The sequence below is a fragment of the Mytilus edulis genome, chromosome 5, assembly GCF_963676685.1.
Source record: "Mytilus edulis chromosome 5, xbMytEdul2.2, whole genome shotgun sequence".
Lineage (NCBI taxonomy): Eukaryota > Metazoa > Mollusca > Bivalvia > Mytilida > Mytilidae > Mytilus > Mytilus edulis.
The window spans coordinates 77206251-77230034 of NC_092348.1; the positions used below are offsets into that span (position 1 = coordinate 77206251).

Consider the following 23784-nt stretch of genomic DNA (forward strand, 5'->3'; position numbering starts at 1 on the left):
GTTAATGTCTGTGTCATTTTGGTCTTTTGTGGATAGTTTTCTCATTGGCAATCATACCACATCTTCTTTTTCATATTGACACTTTTGTGTATATTTAATTTTGTGGTTTTGGTAAAATCTGCATACAAGCCAATTGAAAATTTCTGATTCGTTGAAAATTTAAATTCGTGGTAAACCTGTACCCACGAAATCCACGAAAAATTGGTATCCAACAAATATTAAAAAATCCACAGTAGGTCACATGTTTTTGTGAAATAAACAACCTGTCTCTGAAACCTTTTTTGTTGTCAATTATGTTTTGAAAGCCTTTTTAACCTATTGATGGTATTGAACATTTTTCAGGTATTGACTACAGTCTAGAAAATGAATTGTTAGCAGATGAACTGGAAACTATGCCAGGAATTGGTAATCTAGGTGTTAAACGTTCAGGAGACTGTGCTAACTTTCAATATGACATTACATTTCTGTCCCGTCCTGGAGATGTCCCACCTTTGAATGTAAGTAGTAATTCAGGATGTCAATAAAATCAGGAAACTGGGTGTTCAACGCTCAGGGGACTTTGCTAAATTCATTTAGTCATCACATTTCTGTCTCGTCCTGGAGATGTCCCACCTCTAAATGTAAGTAGCAATTCAGGAGTCAGTAAAATCAGGAAATCTGGGCGTTCAACCCTCAGGAGACTCAGGGGACTGTGCTAACTTTCAATATGATATCACATTTCTGTCCCTTCCTTGAAATGGTCCACCTCTGAATGCAAGTACTAGACTAAGTTCAGTAAATCAGGAAATCAGGACATTCAAGGCTCAGTTGGTGCTAACTTTCATTTAGTCATCAGATTTCTGTCCCATCCTTGAGATGTTCCACATTAGAACAATCTAATCGGAAAGTCCATAATCACATGGCAAAATCAAATAACAAAACACATCAAAAATGTATGGACAAGAACTGTCATATTCCTGACTTGGTACAGGTATTTTGGACATTCAAGGCTAAATTTCAATATTTTATTACATTTCTGTCCTCTCCTGGTGATGTTTCAGCTCTCAATGTGAGTTCCAGTTTAGATTGTCAGTAAAGTCAGTAAATCAGGACATTTAATGCTCAGGGGACTTTCATTATGTCCTTACATTTCTGTCCTGTCAAACATTTCAGAAACCATAGTAATGTAACAGATACAGATAATCTAATCATAATACCTTATTATGTTTTCTGGTCGTGCATCTGTTCATCCATTTGTTCATCCATTTGTTCATCCATTTGTTCATCCATCCCTTGATTCCTCCGTTGATTCATTCGTTCATCAGTCTGTCCCACTTAAGGTTAAAGTTTTTGATCAAGGTAGTTTTAAATGATGAATTTGAAGTCCAATCAACTTGCAACTTAGTACACATGTTCCCTATGATATGATCTATGTAATTTTTAATGCCAAATTAGAGTTTTGACACCAATTTCACTGTCCACTGAACATAGAAAATGATAGTGTGAGTGAGGCATCGTATAGATACATTCTTGTACAGTCTGTTATTGTCACACTGGATACTTAGATACTTAATGCCCTCAGAATTCCAATAGTAAGGAAAATATTGCTTAAATAATAAAGAAAATGTTCTGTTTCAAAATTGTAACTGATGATGCAATCTTTCCTAGAAATGCTAATGTGACACTACATGTTTCCAAATATTATCCAAATATTATCAGACCTTTGATTGGTCTTGAAAATGGGAATTAATTTTAATTTATTAAACTGGACAAACCAAGGGATAGTTATAATTGAATGCCTTCTAAAGATCTGATCTTGATTATGAGACCAAATATTTAATGATTATTTAATAACCTGAAACTATTTTTGATTATTCATGTTATTTGATTATCTAGTTTAAAAAAAATAATTAATGATTATGTGATACTGTGATTACTTGGACACCACCATGTGGGGCCTCATTTTTATTCTGTTATAACTTCAGATTGATGGTAGTGATATAAATGGAGTTGGTGTTGTAGTTACCTCACAGAATATAGAAGATGGTGGATTGTGGTTTGGTCCAATTTTTGGAGAGTTTCTAAGAACATTCCATGTAAAACCACAGGTATGTATGATTGTGTTATAAAACTTTGTCTGTGTGTATGTCCTTCCATTGGTCATGTGAATGTAAGATGGTATAATGTGAAGCATAATTTAATTGGTGTAACGGTTATATAACTGTAGCCAATTGTCTGTCTGTCTATCAGTGGGGACTCCAATTATCATTTTCACATGTGATCAGCATAGAAATACCATTCTTGAATATTTATTATGCTGTTATGTCAGGATTGGGGAAACTATAAGAAATGTCACCAGAATGCCACATCCTTTTTCATGAGGGGGGTAAGGGGTACTGATTCTGAAATCCTGGGCTTAAAAACATGAAATCCTGAGGTCCCAAATTTAAAGAAATCCTGACATACCGAAATTCCATAAAAGAATTCCTGATCACGAATAATCAATCCCGAAATCCCAAGTTTTTCAAAACACCCAATCCAAGAGTCCCAATAAAGATCCAACATCCTCCCACCATTTCCTTACAATCAAGCATGAAATTATGAAACAGCTTATATTTGCTAAAGTATAAGAATAGAGTGGATTTTTTTCTTTCGATCTTTTCAGGTGTCTGTGGTTTCTTATGATGTCCCATCCCTAGTTTTTTCTTTCTGTCTTTTCAGGAGTCTGTTGTTGTCAATGATACCACATATATAGTTTTTGTGGAGCCTTCAACTTTTGTTGAAAAAGAGAGACATAGCAATCCTTCATTCTGTTGGTGTCATTGTCCACAAATATTCACTCTGTGGTTAAAGTTTTTGAAATTTTAATAACTTATACTAGCCTGGATTTCTACCAAACTTGGACAGAAACGTTTTTATGATCATAAGATAGTATCCAAAAGTAAATTTTAAAAAAAATCTCTTTTTTTTGTATTTTACTTATAAATGGACTTAGCTTTTCTGCCAGGAAACATTACATTCACTCTGTGGCTAAAGTTTTTAAGATTTTAAAAAACTTTCTTAAACTATCCTGGATTGGTACCAAACTTTGACACAAGCTTGTTTATGATCATAAGATAGTATCCAGAAGTAAATTTTTTTTAAAAATACCCATTTTTTCTATATTTTACTTATGAATGGACTTAGTTTTTCTGCTTGGAAACATTACATTCACTCTGTGGTTAAAGTTTTTATAAGTGTAATAACTTTTTTTTTTAACTATCCTTGATTTGTATCAAACTTGGACAGAAGCTTGTTTATCAAGTTTATGATCAGAAGCTAGTATCTGGAAGGTTATTTGAGAAAATTAGTTACTGTTTTTCCGTATTTTACTTATTAATAGGCTTAGTTTTTGTTCCAGTTATTAACATTACATACAGTCTGCTGTTAAAGATTTTTAAGCATTTCTTAGATTCATATCCTGGATTTTTCCAAACTTGGACAGAAGCTTCTAACAATCAAAAGATAGTATAGAGAGGAATATTTATATTTTTTTTTTTTTTTCTCCTTTTTTTTTAGCCTGCAATTAAAAGTAGACGAGACACTGGGTTCCGCGGAATCCTTACAATTTTTTCTTTCTATCTTTTCAGGTGTCTGTTGTTGTTAATGATATCCCGTCCCTATGTGACGGTGACTGTACATTTGAGTGGTCATCAACAAGTACACCTTCATTAACTCCAAGTAGTCCCTTTTCAGGTAAGGAATTGATTTGCTATTTATCTTCATGTAATTTGAAAATTGTAATTATGTAATCAGTTTTTCAATTATTATCACATTAAACATTTCAGACCCATGAAACATTTTGGCCAGTGAAGTTCAGAAATTAATAAGCCATGAGTAGTTTTTAAATGGTATACATGGTATAAAGAATTAACTTTAATCAGCCAAAGACTTTATGGATGAAACAAAGCACAATGTACTGTTATTTTAGATTGTTTTGATAGAATACCATCAGTATACAAGTCCCCTCATACTCAAATAAAAAAAATGGACTTTTAAATTTGTTAGGACTATTTTGTTTGGAGGGTTTTTTTTAAACTCAGTATCACTCAAAAAATTTCAGAATTTATTGTAACTGAAATAAAGCATAATACTAGAAAACATGATGTACTATGATTTTTCAGAGAGACACAAGTTTTCAGGTAGAGATTTGTGTGTTTTTGTTCTTTGTGTTCTTTCCTAGAAGTATATATATAATCAGAAAACTCATTTTTAACCGGATTTTTGTGACAAAAATGTCGGTTATTGATTTGGGGATGTACAGGCGGGCGGGCGGGCGGGCGGGAATCAAATGTTGTCCGTGCATTAACTCATGAACCGTTCAACCAAAGCTTTTAAAATTTTAATATGTTATTACTGACAACTATTCGAAGGCCAAGTTCAATAATGGCGATTTTTACTTTTACCGTTCAGGAGTTATGGTTCTTGAAAGATTGAAAAATGGAGTTTCCAGTCGTGTCCGTGCATTTAAGCATGAACTGTTCTACCAAAGCTTCCCAAATTTTAATATGTTGTTACTAATGACAGAATGGAGGTCAAGTTCAATAATGACGAATTTGACTCTTACTGTTCAGGAGTTATGGTTCTTGAAAGATTGAAAAATGGAGTTTCCAGTCGTGTCCATGCAAATGCATGAACTGTTCTACCAAAGCTTCCGAAATTTTAATATGCTGTTACTGATGACAAAATGGAAGTCAAGTTCAATAATGACGATTTTGACTTTTACCTTTCAGGAGTTATGGTTCTTGAAAGATTGAAAAATGGTGTTTCCCGTCGTGTCCGTGCATTTTCTCATGAACCATTCAACCAAAGCTTTTGAAATTATAATATGTTGTTACTGATGACAAAATAGAGGTCAAGTTCAATAATGACGATTTTGACTTTTACCGTTCAGGAGTTATGGTTCTTGAAAGATCGTAAAATGGTGTTTCTATTCACGTTGTTGCATTTACTCATGAACCATTCAATCTAAGCTTTTCAAATTTTAATATGTTGATACTGATGACAAAATGGAGGTCAAATTTGATATTGACGATTTTCACTTTCACCATTCATCAGTAATGGTTCTTGTGATATTGCCAGGACACAAATAAATGTTAATAAATCTGGTTTGCTGTCGTTGTGACAGCCTCTTGTTACTTGATTAAAATAGAAGATAAGGGGTTTTCAAATATTTATTCATTATATATATGTAGTTCAAAATAATGAGATCAGCCATCATACATTGTTTGCTAAAAGTACCTCAGCTTAAGCTACTTTGTCAACTTTGGAACCACTATACTGAACAGTGGTGTTGAATTATTCGAGTTTTGAGCTTTCTGGTGGGTAGCTGTCTCCATATGTTTGGTCAAGTTATTAGGGCCACCATAGTCAGCTTTGCATGAAGTGTAGTAAGCATGGTCTTGACCCTTGGCACTGGATTTGCACCATTTGAAATCAGATCTCCAGGCAGAGTTGAATTTGGTTCGATACTTGGTCTTCTTTAATTTGCTGCTGGGGGTATTTAGTTATAACATACAGTTTGCATTTTGTGAAATTATAACATTTTAGAATTGTCCAAGACAAACATACTTATATAGGTATTTCATTGGCTTAGAAAGAAAACAAGCCATACATATCATATTGCAGTTGATTTCATTTGTCTTTGAGGTTCAGTTACTGTTCCATGTTTTCAACAGCATCAAATTAAAGTCGTTGTTTATTCATACAACTTAATCCATTGTCAGTATTTCACTTTTAATCATCCAGGTGTGTGTCTTAAAGGTAGCCAGTTGATCCCCAGGTAATTGCCAATCATCTTTTATTCTTGTATTATATAGTCTAATCCTAGACACTATAACTTATTTACCTTTTGACACATAATAAATAATAGGAAATGGTGACTTCTGTTTTTCTTGGACTTTTCCCATATTTCGAGTTTCTCAGACTTTATATTTGTCTATATCAATTTTACAGAAAAAAAATTTCAAGATTGACATTTTCACAAAGCAAAGATTTCAAATTTTAACGGGAGGGACTGAAGAGGGTCTGAAAAGGGGGGATATTTTGACTCCCGCTGGAAGAATCACATATATGCATTATTGTATTTCAGGTTGGTTATTTTTGTAGTCTGTTTTAAGCAAAATAATTAGTTTAAAATATAAAACTTTGAATTCAGAAGGAAACAAAATTGATTTTCTGTTAATTTATAGACAATTCTTGATTGTTAGACTTAGTTCAATCATGTTTTGAAACTTACAACAACAAAAAATCCAGGGAGGGGGGGGGGGGATATTTAACATGGTTACATTTATCAATAGCAAGTTTAGTTCTAAAAATTTCTCATTCTTTACCAAAATAGAGTTATAGTGCTAAAAACTGTTTAATGTAAGAATAGAGAATGTTTTACGCTTGAAATACAAGATTGCCTAGATTATTTTTGGAAAATCAAAACTTTTATTGTTAAAATTTGAAGATAGGGGTTTAAGTACAGTTACTGGAACTTTTTTTTTGTACATAACGATTGAAGTTTGACAGACAGGTTTACAGTTATAGAACATGTTGTTGTAATTGTTGTGTATGCTATGCTTTATCAATATCCTTGTGATTGTTGTTACTTTATGTTATGTAAATACCTACTTTAAAAACCTAGTTACACATGATTAAGTATACAGACTTAGATAATGTTTAATTATGGCCCTGTTCCAAAGAAGGAGAATCACTGGTCTTTTTGTCTGTTCCATGAAATATTCATCACATTTCTCAGAAACGGAAAATGTGAGCTGACTGACATTTTGTAGTGTAAAAGGAGGGGGTCGGTGACAACACCTCCCGGGATGTGTAGTGGCCAGTACTTCTTCCCTATTTAACCATCTGGATACCTGATATTGGATTATGGATTAACAACAGACAATTAATCAAATGAAACTATATTTTATTCACAAATTTACAATAAAATTATAAATGCATTAATCAAAGATAAACAAGAGTCAGAAAACTTTCCCAAATGAAGTTCAAAAATAATGTGACGGTACCCAAATTGCACATATTTTGACAGTTTTTTCACCTACGTTGTTTACTGATCAAGAAAAAGATGTCCATACTGGGTTTATTTTGTAGCCCTATCCTTCTTTATTGTATAGGTACACCAATTTGATTTTTAATCCATATTGAGTCATAAAAAATGGGTTTGAATCAACCTCCAAACTATCCATGATTCTGTAATGAGGAGTACCCAAATTGCATCCATGCTTAAATTCACATCGTCAAAAGTCTAATAACTTTAAATCTTCAAATATTTTAAACAATTGGATATTAGTCCGTGCTTACTCTTCATATTTTACGAAATGGATACTTATAATATATTGTATTTGCTAATTTTAAAAAGATGACGTTTTGATGACGTCGCATGGTGACGTTTTTGTACATTTTGCTTTTTCAGTAAGCAGTCCATCTGTTGATAAAGACTGTGAACCTTTTATGTATATCTAAACATGTTTACCTATGTTGAAAGAAGTGCATAGTATCAAATCATAAAAAAAAATTGTTTAGTCTCTAGTCTTTTCTATTTTTTTCTAAATAGGTGCAATTTGGGTACTCTTACGTTAGAGTTATTTCAAATGTAAAATGAAAATAAAGTGTTCCCAGAGTTAGTCTTAAATAAAGTGCAAGGCCGACTCCGACTGAATATCAATTAAAATCCTAAACTTGTCATTAATCAGGATGACTTTAAACAAAAAGGTATGAAAGAAAACTTGATGTGTCTGTCTGTGTCCTTTTGATCTCTTGTGGACAGTTGTCTCATTGGCAATCATACCACATAAGTAAATGAATATTCTTAAAACATTATAAAAACACCAAAAGTTAAATAATAAAACAGTAAAATTAACAATCCTTACTTGTATCTTACTATGTTTAAATCAAATTTAACTTAAAATAAACATCTAAATACTAAATACTTAATCTGTCCAAATTAAGGGGAATTAACCTAGGCACATTTATTACATTAGCAAGCATCATATGAGCATGCTTTCTGTGTGATGCTAAGTCTGTTTTGTTTTAGTTTTCCCTTTTTGAATTTTGTTTCACCTGAGACAAAAGTCTCAGCATGCAAGACATAGGTATTACTATACGGCGGCAGCAATGTAAACTATTTGTCATGTTTGTAGAAAGCTTTATGTTTCAGAAGGTAGTAGATCTGGATGCTTCATATCTTGTATACAGATACCTTATGCTTGAATATTCCATATGTCAGATGTCCATTGTCCTTGGCCTCATTTTCATAGTTCAGCCACTGCTTGAGGAAAATATTGATTTTTTTTTGTCAAGTGAAAATCTCAATTGTTAAGAGTAATAATGAAGCTTAAGATAAATATATTTGGTTTATGAGTTCCTTGCAAAGTCTACATGTCCGACAGACACTCACTCACTCTAGGTTCATCAGAACTCTACCTCATTTCATGGATCAGTGATCTAGGTTAGAGTTATGTGATTAGGACCATTTCTATAATACTATAAGCAGTAGGTCAACTATATTTGGTGTATGGAATGATTGATATGGGTATGTAAACATGTCAGTCTGGCAGATTTCATTTGAAGTCTACCTCATTTTCATAGTTATTGGTTAGTGTTCAAATTTTTGTTGTGCTTTGGTCTGATTTCTAGTACTATATGCAATAGGTCAACTATATTTGGTGTATGGAAAGATTGTTAGGTCAACATATCTGTCCCACAATCTGACCTTGACTTCATTTTCGTGGTTCATTGGTCAATGTTAAGTTTTTGTGTTTTGGTCAGTTTTTCAAGAGCTATAAGCAATAAGTCAACTATATTTGGTGTATGGAAAGTTGCAGCAGTGTAAAGTAACTTGTCATACATACCAAAAAAGATGACCTAGCAAGTCTCTTAAAACCAATGAGCACTGTTACAGCAAATCATTTGCTAAAAATTAAAAAAAAAAAAAATTCAGAATTCAATCTCATAAAAATAAGAATTTTAAGATGTGATATTAATTCTATTAAGACATTTCCCTACATCAGAGATCAAATGATGTAAAAGTTAGCAACTATAAGTCACCATAACTTGCAGCTGCACATTTTGGTAATATTTACAGGCTGCTGTTGTACCAATGTGAACTTAACCGCCATGAAACCTCAAATTTAAAACAAATGATGTTTTTATGTGGATACTGTGGATTCATTTATTTTCGTGGATTAAGGAAAACTTGCATTTTCGTGGGTATTTGATTTCGTGGTTTAGAAAAATATCTGCATACAAAGCCTATAGAAAATGTGTGATTCGTTGAACATTTGAATCGTGGTTCACATTTTCCCATGAAAACTACAAAAATTGGTATCCAACGAATAATCATGAATCCACAGTAGTTTTCATTATATAACTTATGTACATATACTTTTTCTGAAGAAAGTTCTTTAATTTTCCTACATTTACAAGATGTTTACTTTTTTTAATTGCTTGCTTCCAGGAAGCAATTTGCCGACTTATTTTCGGCATGCATGTAACCTCAGTGTGACCCTTCTTGTAAAAATTTGGTGATCACAATCCTCATGAATCTGTCATTTAAAAATCTATTATCTGAATGCATATGTTATACATGTTCTCAATATCCATGCTTCTTTGTTGATTGTTTACTATAAGTTGACAATCTTTAAACTACGGCTTTAAAACATGACAATTAAGTAGCTGCCATATATTCACACAATAACAGACAAAGAGATAAAAAAAAATGACAATTTTACAAAGTGTTTCTGTAAAAAATGATAAAATTTTGCACAGAAGACTAAGTTTATGATATGTACATGATTGGTTCCAGAATTGGATAAAATTGTTTTTCATCAGTCACTTGTTTCATATGACTTTAATATGTGTCATCCATTTTACAGGAGTGTCCGGTACAAATATCACTATAACTGGATCAGGATTTGATGCCTCACCTGAAAATAACATTGTAATGATTGGAGACATTGACTGTTACACATTTGAAGCAAAAGCCGATGGGACAGAAATCCAGTGTACTGCAGGCGAGGGTCCTAGAAATGTTGAAACTATAAAAGTGAGAGTGATAGGAAAAGGCTATGCTACTGGAATGAATATATTTATTTTCAATATGATATTGACTGTTTTTTCACCATTAATAGTCAGTTTAGGAGGTAAGACTTTTACTTATATTTTTAATACTGTACTAATATTTTTAGTTGTCAGTTTAGTCTGTTTAGTAGGTAAGACTTTTGGAGTACTGTACTAGAATAAAATAGAATAGAATATTTTTATTATCCAAATTACAGGGCCCTTAAAGGGCATAAAATCAGATACAATTGATTTACATACTTGGTAACAAAAACAATAATAGTCACATGTTAATATATATTTGGTATATTAGCTTTGGTCAGAATCAGAGCCAAAAACCACATGTATATTTCTTGTACTAATACCTTCAGTTGTCAGTTTAGAAGATAAGACTTACTGTTGGTGTAATTTCTTATACTATAAGGTTTCGAATTAGAGGGTAAGTCATCACTATTGGTGTACTGAACTTATTCTTTTATTTGGCAGTTAAGAAGGTGACTTTTTTGGTTATGAAAATTCAGAAATTATAGCAACAAATGCGACGGTTATAATCGCAATAATTTGAACTTGCATTTTAATTTTTTTTATATGAATTAAACAGAATTTTTCTCAATATCGCAAAAAATTATAAATCGCAGTTTAGTCTTAAATGACAAAATCGCAATAATAAATGCATGCAAAAATTTCTGAATTTATAGTTCATATAATTGATTTTTTTGGCACTATCAGTATAGCCCTATTCTTAGCCCTCAATGTAAAGTCCCTTGCATACCTGCCAACTTTTCAAAATGCCCAAGGGTGTTTTACGTGCATAATGGCTCTTATAGTTCTACAAAACCTTCAAGGGGGCCTTCAAATATATTTTAATGTTGTTTTTTGGCTTCTTCATGCTTTTACAAGCCTAGTGCAATTGTAAAATTAATTGATTTGTTTAAAATTGTGAACAAAATTGCTCTTTTAAAATTTCCATTTGGAAGCCTTCATTTGGGAAATCCCCTGCAAAAAGTGACAAGTGGAAGGGATTTTTTTTCCTTTTCTTTTGTTAATTGTTTGAAGAATTTAGCCAGATTTGTTTGTTAATATGTGTAGTTTACACAACTTATAGACCAATCTCAATGAATTTTTAACTGGTAGGGGACAATGTATTGGCATGCAATATGACTCACAGATAATGTTTGTTTTATAATGTGTTGGTATTTACTACCTATATATACCCAAATGGGTAAAAAAAAAATGATTTTGGGGAAAAAAGACAACATTGTCAAGATATCAACCACAGTTATGCCTGTGAAACTTAAAGAGCCCAGGAATAAACATACAAAACATTCAAGTCGAATATATAATTTACTTTAACAAACACTCTAGCCAAATATTTTTATGCCAAAGGGGAGGGGCATTAAGTTTTACCCTTGTCTGTCTGTATGTATTTATGAATATGTCCTAAAGTTGGTTTCTGTTCTCTAACTTAAGTTTGCTTCACAGATCAAGTTTAAATTTGGGTGGTGTCACTTCAACTGCTCTAGAGTTATGCCTATGTACAAATGAAAAACAACCGTTCTACCAAGGCTTATTAAATTTAATCTGTTGTTACTGATCACAGAATGATGGTATTTGATATAGATGATTTTAGCTTTTGCAATTCACAAGTTATGGCCTTTGATTAATTGCAGAATTGCATTTTAAGTGGTTTTCTTTTCCTGCACTAAATTGAAAACTGTTTTAAAAATGCTTGACAGATTGATGTTATATGTTTTACTGTTGCCATTCAGAATTATGGCCCTTAAGGAGGCTCGAGGGTACAAGAAATTCAGCAAAAATTAAAAAAAAAAAATTTCATTACAAATTTTACCTATTACACTATTAGTTGTTACTTTATGATATGGTACAAAAATCAACCCAAAAAATCTACTTGTTTTGGCCCCAGATGTTTTAAAATGTTTACATCATTGAAAAAGCTCCAAATTATCTTCCTTTGGAGAAAAAAATGCAAATGTTTGCATTAAGATGGAAATATCTTTTTTTACTCATTAGTGACCTATATTTTTTATTATCTTTTTTCAAATAAGCTGTACTTGAACTAAATAATTGTAAAATTTGATTTCTGTAATTTAGTTCTGTTTTTGTTTCGATATTATCTTTTTTTATACCCCATTTTTGGGCATTATGTTTTCTGGTCTCTGCGTCTGTCCGTCTGTTTGTCCATTCATCCCAATTCAGGTTAAAGTTTTTGGTGGAGGTAGTTTTTGATGAAGTAGAAGTCCAATCAACTTGAAACTTAGTATACATGTTCCCTATGATATGATCTTTCTAATTTGTCATTAAATTAGAGAATTTCCCCCATTTTCACAGTCCAATGAACATAGAAAATGATAGTGCGGATGGGGCATCCGTGTACTGAGGACACATTCTTGTTCTCCTATTAGTTCAACAGAAAAAAAGTACCTTCACAAAAATGCTAGCTTCTTTCAAAGGCAAATTGTGAGTGTAAATGATTAGTGACCCCATTTTTATGCCTCATTTATAGGCATTATGTTTTCTGGTCTGTGCGTCTCTTCGTCTCTTCTTCCGTTTGTTCGTCTGTCCCGCTTCAGTTTTTAGTTAAAGTTTTTGGTTTAAGTTTTTGGTCAAGGTAGTTTTTGATGAAGTCCAACTTAGTACACATGTTCCTTATGATATGATCATGATGATTTGAATGCCAAATTAGAGTTTTGTCCCCAATTTCACAGTCCACTAAACATAAAAAGTGAGTCCAATTGGGGCATCTGTGTACTATGGACACATTCTTGTTTTATTTTATTTTTAGTATAGGATAAAGTTCATTTATAGAAAAAAGAAAAAAAAATCCTATATAAAAAAATAATTAATTATACCCGTGAGCCCCTTAATTGCTTATATAATGACACTAGTATATGTGAACAAAACCTGGTTTGCTATCTTGATGACAGCCTTTTGTTACAGATGAAATAAAACTATAGATGTTATATGTGGTCCAAGGACACAGTCCTTTGGTTTTCATTGTCTACGAATATAGTCACTGCCTAGTGTAAACAGTGTATAACTTGCATGTTTTATTTGACACACTTTCCCAATTTATTTCTTGATATTAAATGCATGAAATATTAAGTAGGGGGATGTAATTACATGTTAAAAAAATTTGGGTGATGAATCTTTATGTTAAGTAGTGATTTGGTCCAGTTCAAAAAGGTCAAATTTTATCACGTCTGAAGCTGTTAAATTGAATTTTACACCCCCTTAACACAGAATTGTCAATGTTTTGAGTAAGAGCTGGTAGAAGTTTCTATAATTTTGATATTATTTGTCTCACTAGTAGTACACTAACCTGTTAAAATCTTTTTGAGAAAGAGCAGGTGTGATTTTTTTAATTTGAATTTATTGTCTAAAAGAAATGCACTACGAAATTACTGTGTTCTCGGGCCTAAGAGATGGATTCCTGAAATCTAGATTCTGTACTTTGGCAACTTTCCTGAATGATTTGCTGGTTTCAATTTGTCAAACTCAATCAAACTAAAGGATTTACATCTCTGGTTTACAGAAATTCTGTTAAAATGTGCCATTTTGGCATTCTACAGCTATAATAAGCATTTTAAAGCATTTTACATTTTATGCCTAAGAGGCATGCTGACTTTCTATCTGACAGCTTTTTTTGTTCCTGATATTTGTGTTTCTATTCTTAAATCAAATTTAATTAACCATTTGTGAACTCTGAATATAGAGAAAAGTAGATTATCACAGAAAAAAAGTACAGCATATTTTGTATTCATGGCCCTGGTTAAACAGCCTAATTGATGTATGTAAAATGTGAAGAGCTTTGTACATCAAATCTGTAGTCCATCACAAATATTTCACTCAATCTGTAAAAAAGCACTTTACTATATTCAGTTCACCTTACTCTTTTCATAGGCTACCATATTTTTATTTCTGTATGATAGTAAGAGGTCCAAATTTATGCCTATTGAGACTAAAACTAAATGCAAGTTTCCATTGAAAAGTGAAAAAACTGGCCATCAGACCATTTTGTCTTTCAAAAAATTTAAATGCAAGAGTCCTTTTGCAATAAGACTTCTTGTATCATAACACCTTAGCATAGAAATGAGAAAAAAGTAACACATTTTCATTTCTGTTAGCTTCTGTGTGCATTTTTACATGTCAATATGGGCGACCGCCTAAATCGACTCTAAATCATTCTCAGTACTACATGCCCAAGACCATTTTATACTCATGTGGTGTGCTTTTTGTAACTTTTCTATACATTTAAAGTACATTTAATATATATGAAAGAATAATTTAGGCTTAAAAAACTTAAAAAACTTGAAATTGGCTGAGAAAAATGCATATTTATATAAGGCTTCCCTGAATTGGAAAATCTCTATTTCAGGCACAGGCTCATATAAATTTGACTTTGGAATAATTACAATACATCTGATAAATAAAATGAGTGTTCAGATGCTTTTAATACTTAATATATAATATTCAAGAGCATTTAAAAAGCAAATTTTTAGGCCAAAATCTTGACAGTTGAAAATATTTAATTTATATACGTAAAAAAAATCATCCAAATGTCAATACTAAAATTACCCTAGTTTCTCTAATATATGCCATATAGCCATGAAACTTGGCAAACTATGTCATAAATGCCTAAGCGTAGGTTATGCAAAGTTTTATAAAGATTGGTCAAGTCTTTCTGTCCTATTAGGTCCAAGGACACAGTTATCGTTCTTTGGTTTTCGTTGTCTACGAATATATAGTCCCTAGTGTAAACAGTGTATAACTTGCATGTTTTATTTGATACACTTTCCCAATTTATTTCTTGATATTAAATGCATGAAATATTAAGTACGGGTTGTAATTACACATACCTGTCAACTGACCCGTATTCTGCGGGTGTTCAGCTAGCTGTGTAAACTGTCATATTAAGTGACTCATTAAGTACATGGCTTCACTTGACAGCTTTGTTGCCAAACACACTGTTAATTAACACCAATTACCTTAGCTTTAGGTCGTAAATAAATTTCACCTAATAGTTATCCCACAAGGACGCAGTGTTTCAGTGTAAGATCACCCGATGGCCGGAGTCCGAATGGGATAACTATTTTACATCCCAGCTGTTTTAGATTAGACGAAAAACCGTCTACAATTCATAAAATCGAGTTTAGAACGCCACACAACCATTATTATATACTTTATATATATTACTAAATGATGTATACCCTTTATGACCCCTGAACACGATGAGTAGATATCAAACGATGTCAACTCGTCCCCCTTGCCAATCAGCCCACACTATATCGCCACTTTATAAAAAAAATTGCCCCACTCTTGTTTACCAACTCTTCCCACTTTTGAAAAAGTGTAAAATCGAATTGAACAATTAGTCTGACAACTCACTTATTAACGAAAAAGGTTTAAACCCCACTGAATAAAGGTCTGCCAACTCGCCCCACTTATAAAAAAAAAGATCTTGCTTCCTTTAAGTATGTTAAATTACTGTTAGTTCGTATCCAGTCGTCCTGGCGTAGTGGTATGTGTCGTGGCTTGATATGCTAAAGGTCTTGAGTTCGAATCCCTGCATATACACTGATTTTTTCTACGTGAATTTTGATAGATAGTCTTTTCCGTATAATTAATTACAAGTTTTGTAGTGGATTTGACATTCCCGCCAAAATGTTACAGAACAAAGGAAAACATGCGTAACAAAGAAACTCAAACTGGGATGATCTGGTATGGGTGATTCGGCTCAGATCCCCCCTGTTAGATCAAAGGAGCTGGGATGTAATGTTGTTTACAAACATTTTCCAACTTGAGTTACTTCCCCTTTTTTGTCACCATTCAAAATTGTTCCTTATATTTACGTTTTTTTTGTAAACAAGATTAAATCTATAAAGAATAGAATTCAAATACATATTGAACTTCAACTTTTCATTATTTTGATACCTTTATACAATTATAAAAAAAAAGTTGAAAATTATTTTTTTTCATCTATACTTCCTTTAACTGTTTAACTTTATTTTACTATACTCTCATTTCAATCCAAAATGACGATCTCATGGTTAAAGTTTTTGAAGCCAGTTTAACATTAATACCTACTGTGGATTCATTATTATTCGTGGGATACCAATTTTTCGTGGATTTCGTTGGTACAGGCAAACCACGAAATTAGATGTTCAACGAATGACAAATTTTACAAAGGCTTGTATGCAGACTTCGGTAAAACCATGAAATTAAATATCCAAGAATATGTAAGTTTCCCTGAATCCACGAAAATTAGTACCCACGAAAATAAATTAATCCACAGTATTAATACTTCATTTAATGTTGTTGTGATAAGTGAGGCTGCATATATGTTGAAAGGACAATAAATAGTGTAACACAAGTGAATCCAAAGTTTTTTAAAGTGCAATGGACTAATACTTAATAAAATTTTAAATTACTTAACCAAGTGAACTTGTTTTGATTTAAATTATAAAAAAAATGTCCCCTAAATACTGAAATTCAACTCCCAAAAGTTTGTATGCGTTATGACCTGAGATTTCATTCTTCAATGCATTTTCATCATCACAGGTTGACAGGTATGAATTACATGTTAAAAAAATTTGGGTGCTGAATCTTAATGTTAAGTAGTGATTTGGTCCAGTTCAAAAAGGTCAAATTTTATCACGTCTGAAGCTGTCAAACTGAATTTTACACCCCCTTAACACAAAATTGTCAATATTTTGAGTTAAGAGCTGGTATTTCTGTAATTTTGATATTATTTGTCTCACTGGTAGTACTCTTCACTGTAAAAATCTTTTTGAGAAAGAGCAGGTTCGATTTTTTTAATTTGAATTTATTGTCTAAAAGAAATGCACTACGAAATAACTGTGTTCTTGGGCCATGTGTTTGGGGATAACAGTTGTATGCAGTATTTACGCAATATGTTCATTATTGCAAAATAAGAATGTGGAAGCAACTGGTTTTGACCAGTATGTTCAAAGTAGAATGTTTGAAAAAATTCATCTGATATTATTCAGTACATAATACTGAGACTCAGTACTGATTAAAATGTCCTGTTTTGAAAACTGTTTAATGATTTTCTCTTGATTTTAATTAATGTTACTTTTATATCATATATATATATTTATAAGTACGTCTGAGCCAGTGACAACTCTACAACAGATTTATCCATCTGATCACCAGCAGTGATGGTGATACATATATATATTTATATATATATACTAGAACACACCCGTGATATCGCGGGTCCATGACTGAATTAAAGTATATAACTATGCGCAAGCCTTATCTTAGTATTAGTACTGTCATCTGATAAAGTCATGCCGATTATAAGATACACAATTTTCTCTGCTTTCAAATCTTTCTGTTTGAACCCGTCGAACTGGAACTTATCAATTATTGGTAATATTAATTATTTGGAAAACAAAAGGTCCTGGAATGGAGTATTTTTTAATCAACAGCATTGTCCTATATTAGATATAAATAAAGATGAATTCTTTAATTCGCTGTTTTACGTCATGCCCGCTAACAAATTGAAACTTATTTTTAGTCCAGATTTTTAGTATTCGTATTGTTATCTTAGAAAGTCTTACGGATTAAAATACTACAATAGGTAACAATTTGACACTTTAGTAGTGCCAACCCTGTGATTATGACCCGTGTATATAGCATATTAATCCTGAATACACCGTTTGGTGGTGCGCCTGTCAGATGCGGAAGGTACAGATAAGGTAATAGGTAACAGGTGATTATACTATTGGTATCAGTATCGGACTCGACTCGGAACTTCCTAATTATTGGCAATATTAATTACGTGGAAAACAAAAGGGCCTGGAGTGGTGTAATTTTTAATCTACACCTTTGTACTATATTAGTTGTATATAAAGTTGAATTCTTTGATTCGTCGTTTTTACGTGATGACGGCTGACAAATTGGACCTCATAATTTTAGTATAATAGATATCTAGTAAAAGTTTACATACAAATCTTGACTGTATGATTAATATTCCTGATTTTTCAGGTGGTACTCAACTTGATGTAAATGGTGAAGGATTTCATGAGATTGTTACAGTATTTGTCAATGAAGTTCCATGTGAAGTGGTTGAAGGGACAACACGATTAGCTAGATGTATTCTTCCAGCACTGGTAAGTAAAGTTGCTCAGTTTGTGCTGTTTGGCTACAACATGTTAAGCTAGATGTGTCCCTCAAGCATTGTGGTTAGTACCTGCTCAGTCTGTACTGTTCGGCAACAACATATTTAGCTAGTTGTATCCCTCAAGCACTGTTTAGTACCTGCTCAGTCTGTACTTTTTAACTACAACATATTAAACTAGTACCTGCTAAGACTTCTGTTTGGCAACAACATGCTAAGCTAGTTGTATCCCTCAAGCACTAGTGATTACCTGCTCAGTTTGTTCTGTTTAACTACAACATGTTAAGCTAGTTGAATCCTTCTGCACTGGTAAGTACCTGCTCAGTCTGTACTGTTTGGCTACAACATGTTAAGCTAGTTGTATCCCTCAAGCAGTGTTTAGTACCTGCTCAGTCTGTACTGTTTAACTACAACATTTTAAGCTAGTTGAATCCTTTTGCACTGGTAAGTACCTGCTCAGTCTGTACTGTTTTGCTACAACATGTTAAGCTAGTTGTATCCCTCAAGCAGTGTTTAGTACCTGCTCAGTCTGTACTGTTTGGCTACAACATGTTAAGCTAGTTGTATCCTTCAAGCACTGTTTAGTACCTGCTCAGTCTGTACTGTTTAACTACAACATGTTAAGCTAGTTGAATCCTTCTGCACTGGTAAGTACCTGCTCAGTCTGTACTGTTTTGCTACAACATGTTAAGCTAGTTGTATCCCTCAAGCAGTGTTTAGTACCTGCTCAGTCTGTACTGTTTAACTACAACATGTTCAGCTAGTTGAATCCTTCTGCACTGGTAAGTACCAGCTCAGACTGTTCTGTTTGGCTACAACATGTTAAGCTTGTTGTATCCCTCAAGCACTGTTTAGTACCTGCTCAGTTTGTTCTGTTTGGCTACAACATTTTAAGCTAGTTGAATCCTTCTGCACTGGTAAGTACCTGCTCAGACGGTTCTGTTTGGCTAAAACATGTTTAGCTAGTTATATACCTCAAGCAGTGGTAAGTACCTGCTCGGTCTGCTGTTGGACCCACATGCATATTTACTATAAATTGGTTGACTGATTTCTTTTGTTATTGAGTACACTTCAATACTGTCATCAACATGTTGTCATGAAACAGAAGCTCATTCATGATATAATTATGATATGGATGAAATATTCTATAATATAGGTAATTCTTATATTTTCCCTTTGATCTTACTGCCTAATATTTTCGAGTATCAACGAACTGGCTGTATCACTGAAAATATTAGGCAAAACATTGTGTGATGTCATAATTACCGATAAACAGAATAATAGGTAGTTTCGTTTTTGATACTGACTATATCATGTGAAATATCTTAACGCGCCCTAACAGGCTCTTCTAGATATTCCACATGATATAGTCAGTATCAAAAACGAAACTACCTATTATTCTATATATATTATTTCCTGTTTGAACAAATATTCTATACCCTTTAATATTCCATTACAAACAAATTATGTGTTAATTATTCCACAGGAAAGAATATTATAGAATATTTCATCCATATTATAATTATATCATGAATGAGCTTCTATTTCATGACAGCATGTTAGTGACAGTATTGAAGTATACTCAACAACTGAAGAAATACACCACCTCCATTAATTTCTAAGGATTAAAAATTTCTATTGCATATAACTTTTGTTTAAAGTTTAATTTTGAAACAAAATCATGAGAAATTTTATCTGTTTTATAAAACTTATACTATAGGTTAATATCACCAATTTCTCAGACCAGTTCAAAAATAGCAGAAAATAGATTTTTTTAAGAGTTATGTCCCTTGGAAATATTAAAATTATGGAAAATGGCCTCATTAGTGCTTTCATGGGTACATCTTTTGACAGATTTTTATAAAACTTATACTATAGGTAAAAATCAGCATTATCTTGGACAAGTTGTATAATGGTGGATGATAGCCTTTTTAGCTCACCTGGCCCGAAGGGCCAAGTGAGCTATTCCCATCACTTTGCGTCCGTCGTCGTCCGTCGTCCGTCGTCGTCCGTCGTCCGTCGTCGTTAACTTTTACAAAAATCTTCTCCTCTGAAACTACTGGGCCAAATCAAACCAAATTGGCCACAATCATCATTGGGGTATCTAGTTTAAAAAATGTGTGGCTTGACCCGGTCAACCAACCAAGATGGCCGCCACGGCTCAAAATAGAACATAGGGGTAAAATGCAGTTTTTGGCTTATAACTCAAAAACCAAAGCATTTAGAGCAAATCTGACATGGGGGTAAAAATGTTTATCAGGTCAAGATCTATCTGCCCTGAAATTTGCAGATGAATCGGTCAATCGGTTGTTGGGTTGCTGCCCCTGAATTGGTAATTTTGAGGAAATTTTGCTGTTTTTGGTTATTATCTTGAATATTATTATAGATAGAGATAAACTGTAAACAGCAATAATGTTCAGCAAAGTAAGATCTACAAATAAGTCAACATGACCAAAATGGTCAGTTGACCCGTTTAGGAGTTATTGCCCTTTATAGTCAATTTTTAACCATTTTTCGTAAATTAAAGTAATCTTTTACAATATTCTTCTCCTCTGAAACTACTGGGCCAAATTAATCCAAACTTGGCCACAACCATCTTTGGGGTATCTAGTTTAAAAAATGTGTGGCATGACCTGGTCAACCAACCAAGATGGCCGCCACCGCTAAAAATAGAACATAGGGGTAAAATGCAGTTTTTGGCTTATAACTCAAAAACCAAAGCATTTTGAGGAAATCTGACATGGAATAAAAATGTTTATCAGGTCAAGATCTATCTGCCCTGAAATTTTCAGATGAATCGGTCAATCGGTTGTTGGGTTGCTGCCCCTGAGTTGGTAATTTTGAGGAAATTTTGCTGTTTTTGGTTATTATCTTGAATATTATTATAGATAGAGATAAATTGTAAACAGCAATAATGTTCAGCAAAGTAAGATCTACAAATAAGTCAACATGACCAAAATGGTCAGTTGACCCCTTAAGGAGTTATTGCCCTTTATAGTCAATTTTTAACAATTTTCATTAATTTGGTAAATTTATGTAAATTTTTACCAAATATAGTTCTCTGTTACTAATGGGCAAAGTTCATTATAGATATAATTGTAAGAAGCAAAATCGTTCAGTAAAGAAAGAACTTCAAACACATCACCATCACCAAAATACAATTTTGTCATGAATCCTTTGTTTAATATGCACATAGACCAAGGTGAGCGACACAGGCTCTTTAGAGCCTCTAGTTTAGCTCACCTGGCCCAAAGGGCCAAGTGAGCTTTTCCCATCACTTTGCGTCCGGCGTCCGGCGTCTGTCGTCGTCCGTCGTCGTTAACTTTTACAAAAAATCTTCTCCTCTGAAACTACTGGGCCAAATTAAACCAAACTTGGCCACAATCATCATTGGGGTATTTAGTTTAAAAAATGTGTGGCGTGACCCGGCCAACCTACCAAGATGGCCGCCATGGCTAAAAATAGAACATAGGGGTAAAATGCAGTTTTTTGCTTATAACTCAAAAACCAAAGCATTAAGAGCAAAACTGACATGGGGTAAAATTGTTTATCAGGTCAAGATCAATCTGCCCTGCAATTTTCAGATGAATCGGACAACCCGTTGTTGGGTTGCTGCCCCTGAATTGGTAATTTTAAAGAAATTTTGCTGTTTTTGGTTATTATCTTGAATATTATTATAGATGTAGATAAACTGTAAACAGCAATAATGTAATGCTTGGGGTATACAATGTTTTTTTATACTTTCATCATCAATTATATTATGAACAAGAGACAAATGAGACATTTCAGTGTGTCCACTCTTGTTTTTGCTTTTGAAGAAGATATGACAGAATCGAAAAACCATTTATATAAATTGAAAACCCAAAATAATCATTGATGGAAGATTTTAAAGCAAAAAATTTAAGGTGAGCGATTCAGGCTCTTGAGAGCCTCTTGTTTTGTTATTATCTTGAATATTATTATAGATAGAGATAAACTGTAAACAGCAATAATGTACAGCAAAGTAAGAACTAAAAATAAGTCAGTATGACCAAAATAGTCAATTGACCCCCTAAGGAATAATTGCCCTTCATAGTCAATTTTTAACAATTTTCTTAAAATTTGAAGATTTTCAATAACATTTTCCACAGAAAGTACTGTTATAGATAGAGATAATAGTAAGCAGCAAGAATGTTTAGTAAAGTAAGATCTACAAACACATCATCATCACAAAAACACAATTTTGTCATGAATCCATCTGTGTCCATTGTTTGATATTCACATAGACCAAGGTGAGCGACACAGGCTCTTTAGAGCCTCTAGTTATAAAACTTATACTATTTGTTAATATCAGCAATATCTCGGAACAAATTCTAAAATGTTGGACGATCAACTTTTTTTCAAAGAGTTATGCCCCTTGGAAATATTAAATTTATGGAAAATGGCCTCGTTAGTGCTTTCATGGGTACAATTCTTGAACAATTTTTATAAAACTTATACTATAGGTTGATATCAGCAATATCTCGGACAAGTTCTATAATGGTGGAAGAGTTATGCCCCTTGTGAATATAAAATAAGTGCAACGCGTGAGGACATTTGAACTCTGTTCTTTCGGGCCAGGTGAGCTTTTCTCATCACTTGGCATCCGGCGTCGTCTGTTAACTTTTACAAAAATCTTCTCCTCTGAAAATACTAGGCCAAATTTTACCAAACTTAGCCACAATCATCATTGGAGTATCTAGTTTAAAAAATGTGACCGGTGACCCAGCCAACCAACCAAGATGGCCACCATGGCTAAAAATAGAACATAGGGCTAAAATGTAGATTTTGGCTTATAACTCTGAAACCAAAGCATTTAGAGCAAATCTGACATGGGGTAAAATTGTTCATCAGGTCAAGATGTATATGCCCTGAAATTTTCAGATGAATAGGATAACCCGTTGTTGGGTTGCTGCCCATGAATTGGTAATTTTAAGGAAATTTTGCTGTTTTTGGTTATTATCTTGAATACTATTATAGATAGAGATAAACTGTAAACAGCAATAATGTTCAGCTAAGTAAGATCTACAAATCAGTCAACATGGTCAAAATGGTCAAATGACCCCTTAAGGAGTTATTGCCCTTTATAGTCATTTTTTACCAATTTTTCGTAAAATTTTGTAGTCTTTTACAAAAATCTTCTCCTCTGAAAATACTAGGCCAAATTTTACCAAACTTAGCCACAATCATCATCGGAGTATCTCATTTAAAAAATGTGTCCGGTTACCCGGCCAACCAACCAAGATGGCCACCATTGCTAAAAATAAAACATAGGGGTAAAATGTAGATTTTGGCTTATAACTCTGAAACCAAAGCATTTAGAGCAAATCTGAAAAAGTTAAATTGTTTATCTAGTCAATATTTATCTGCTCTGCAATTTTCAGATGAATTAGACAATGGGTTGTTGTGTTGCTGTCCCACAATTGGTAATTTTTAAAGAAATTTTGCTGTTTTTGGTTATTATCTTGAATATTAGTATAGATAGAGATAAACTGTCAACAGCAATAATGTTCAGCAAA

The 23784-nt window shown here is 33.0% G+C and overlaps 1 protein-coding gene across 3 annotated transcripts in view; it reads left to right on the forward strand.

The window, feature by feature from the left end:
- Window positions 1-23784, forward strand: part of LOC139524496 (fibrocystin-L-like) — a 102621-nt gene that overhangs the window by 39865 nt on the left and 38972 nt on the right. For all 3 annotated transcript variants that reach the window (XM_071319293.1, XM_071319294.1, XM_071319295.1), the window contains 5 exons: window positions 343-497; window positions 1965-2087; window positions 3609-3714; window positions 9900-10166; window positions 18115-18239. In XM_071319293.1, coding sequence (XP_071175394.1) covers window positions 343-497; window positions 1965-2087; window positions 3609-3714; window positions 9900-10166; window positions 18115-18239 — 776 coding nt within the window. The remainder of the gene's footprint in view (window positions 1-342; window positions 498-1964; window positions 2088-3608; window positions 3715-9899; window positions 10167-18114; window positions 18240-23784) is intronic.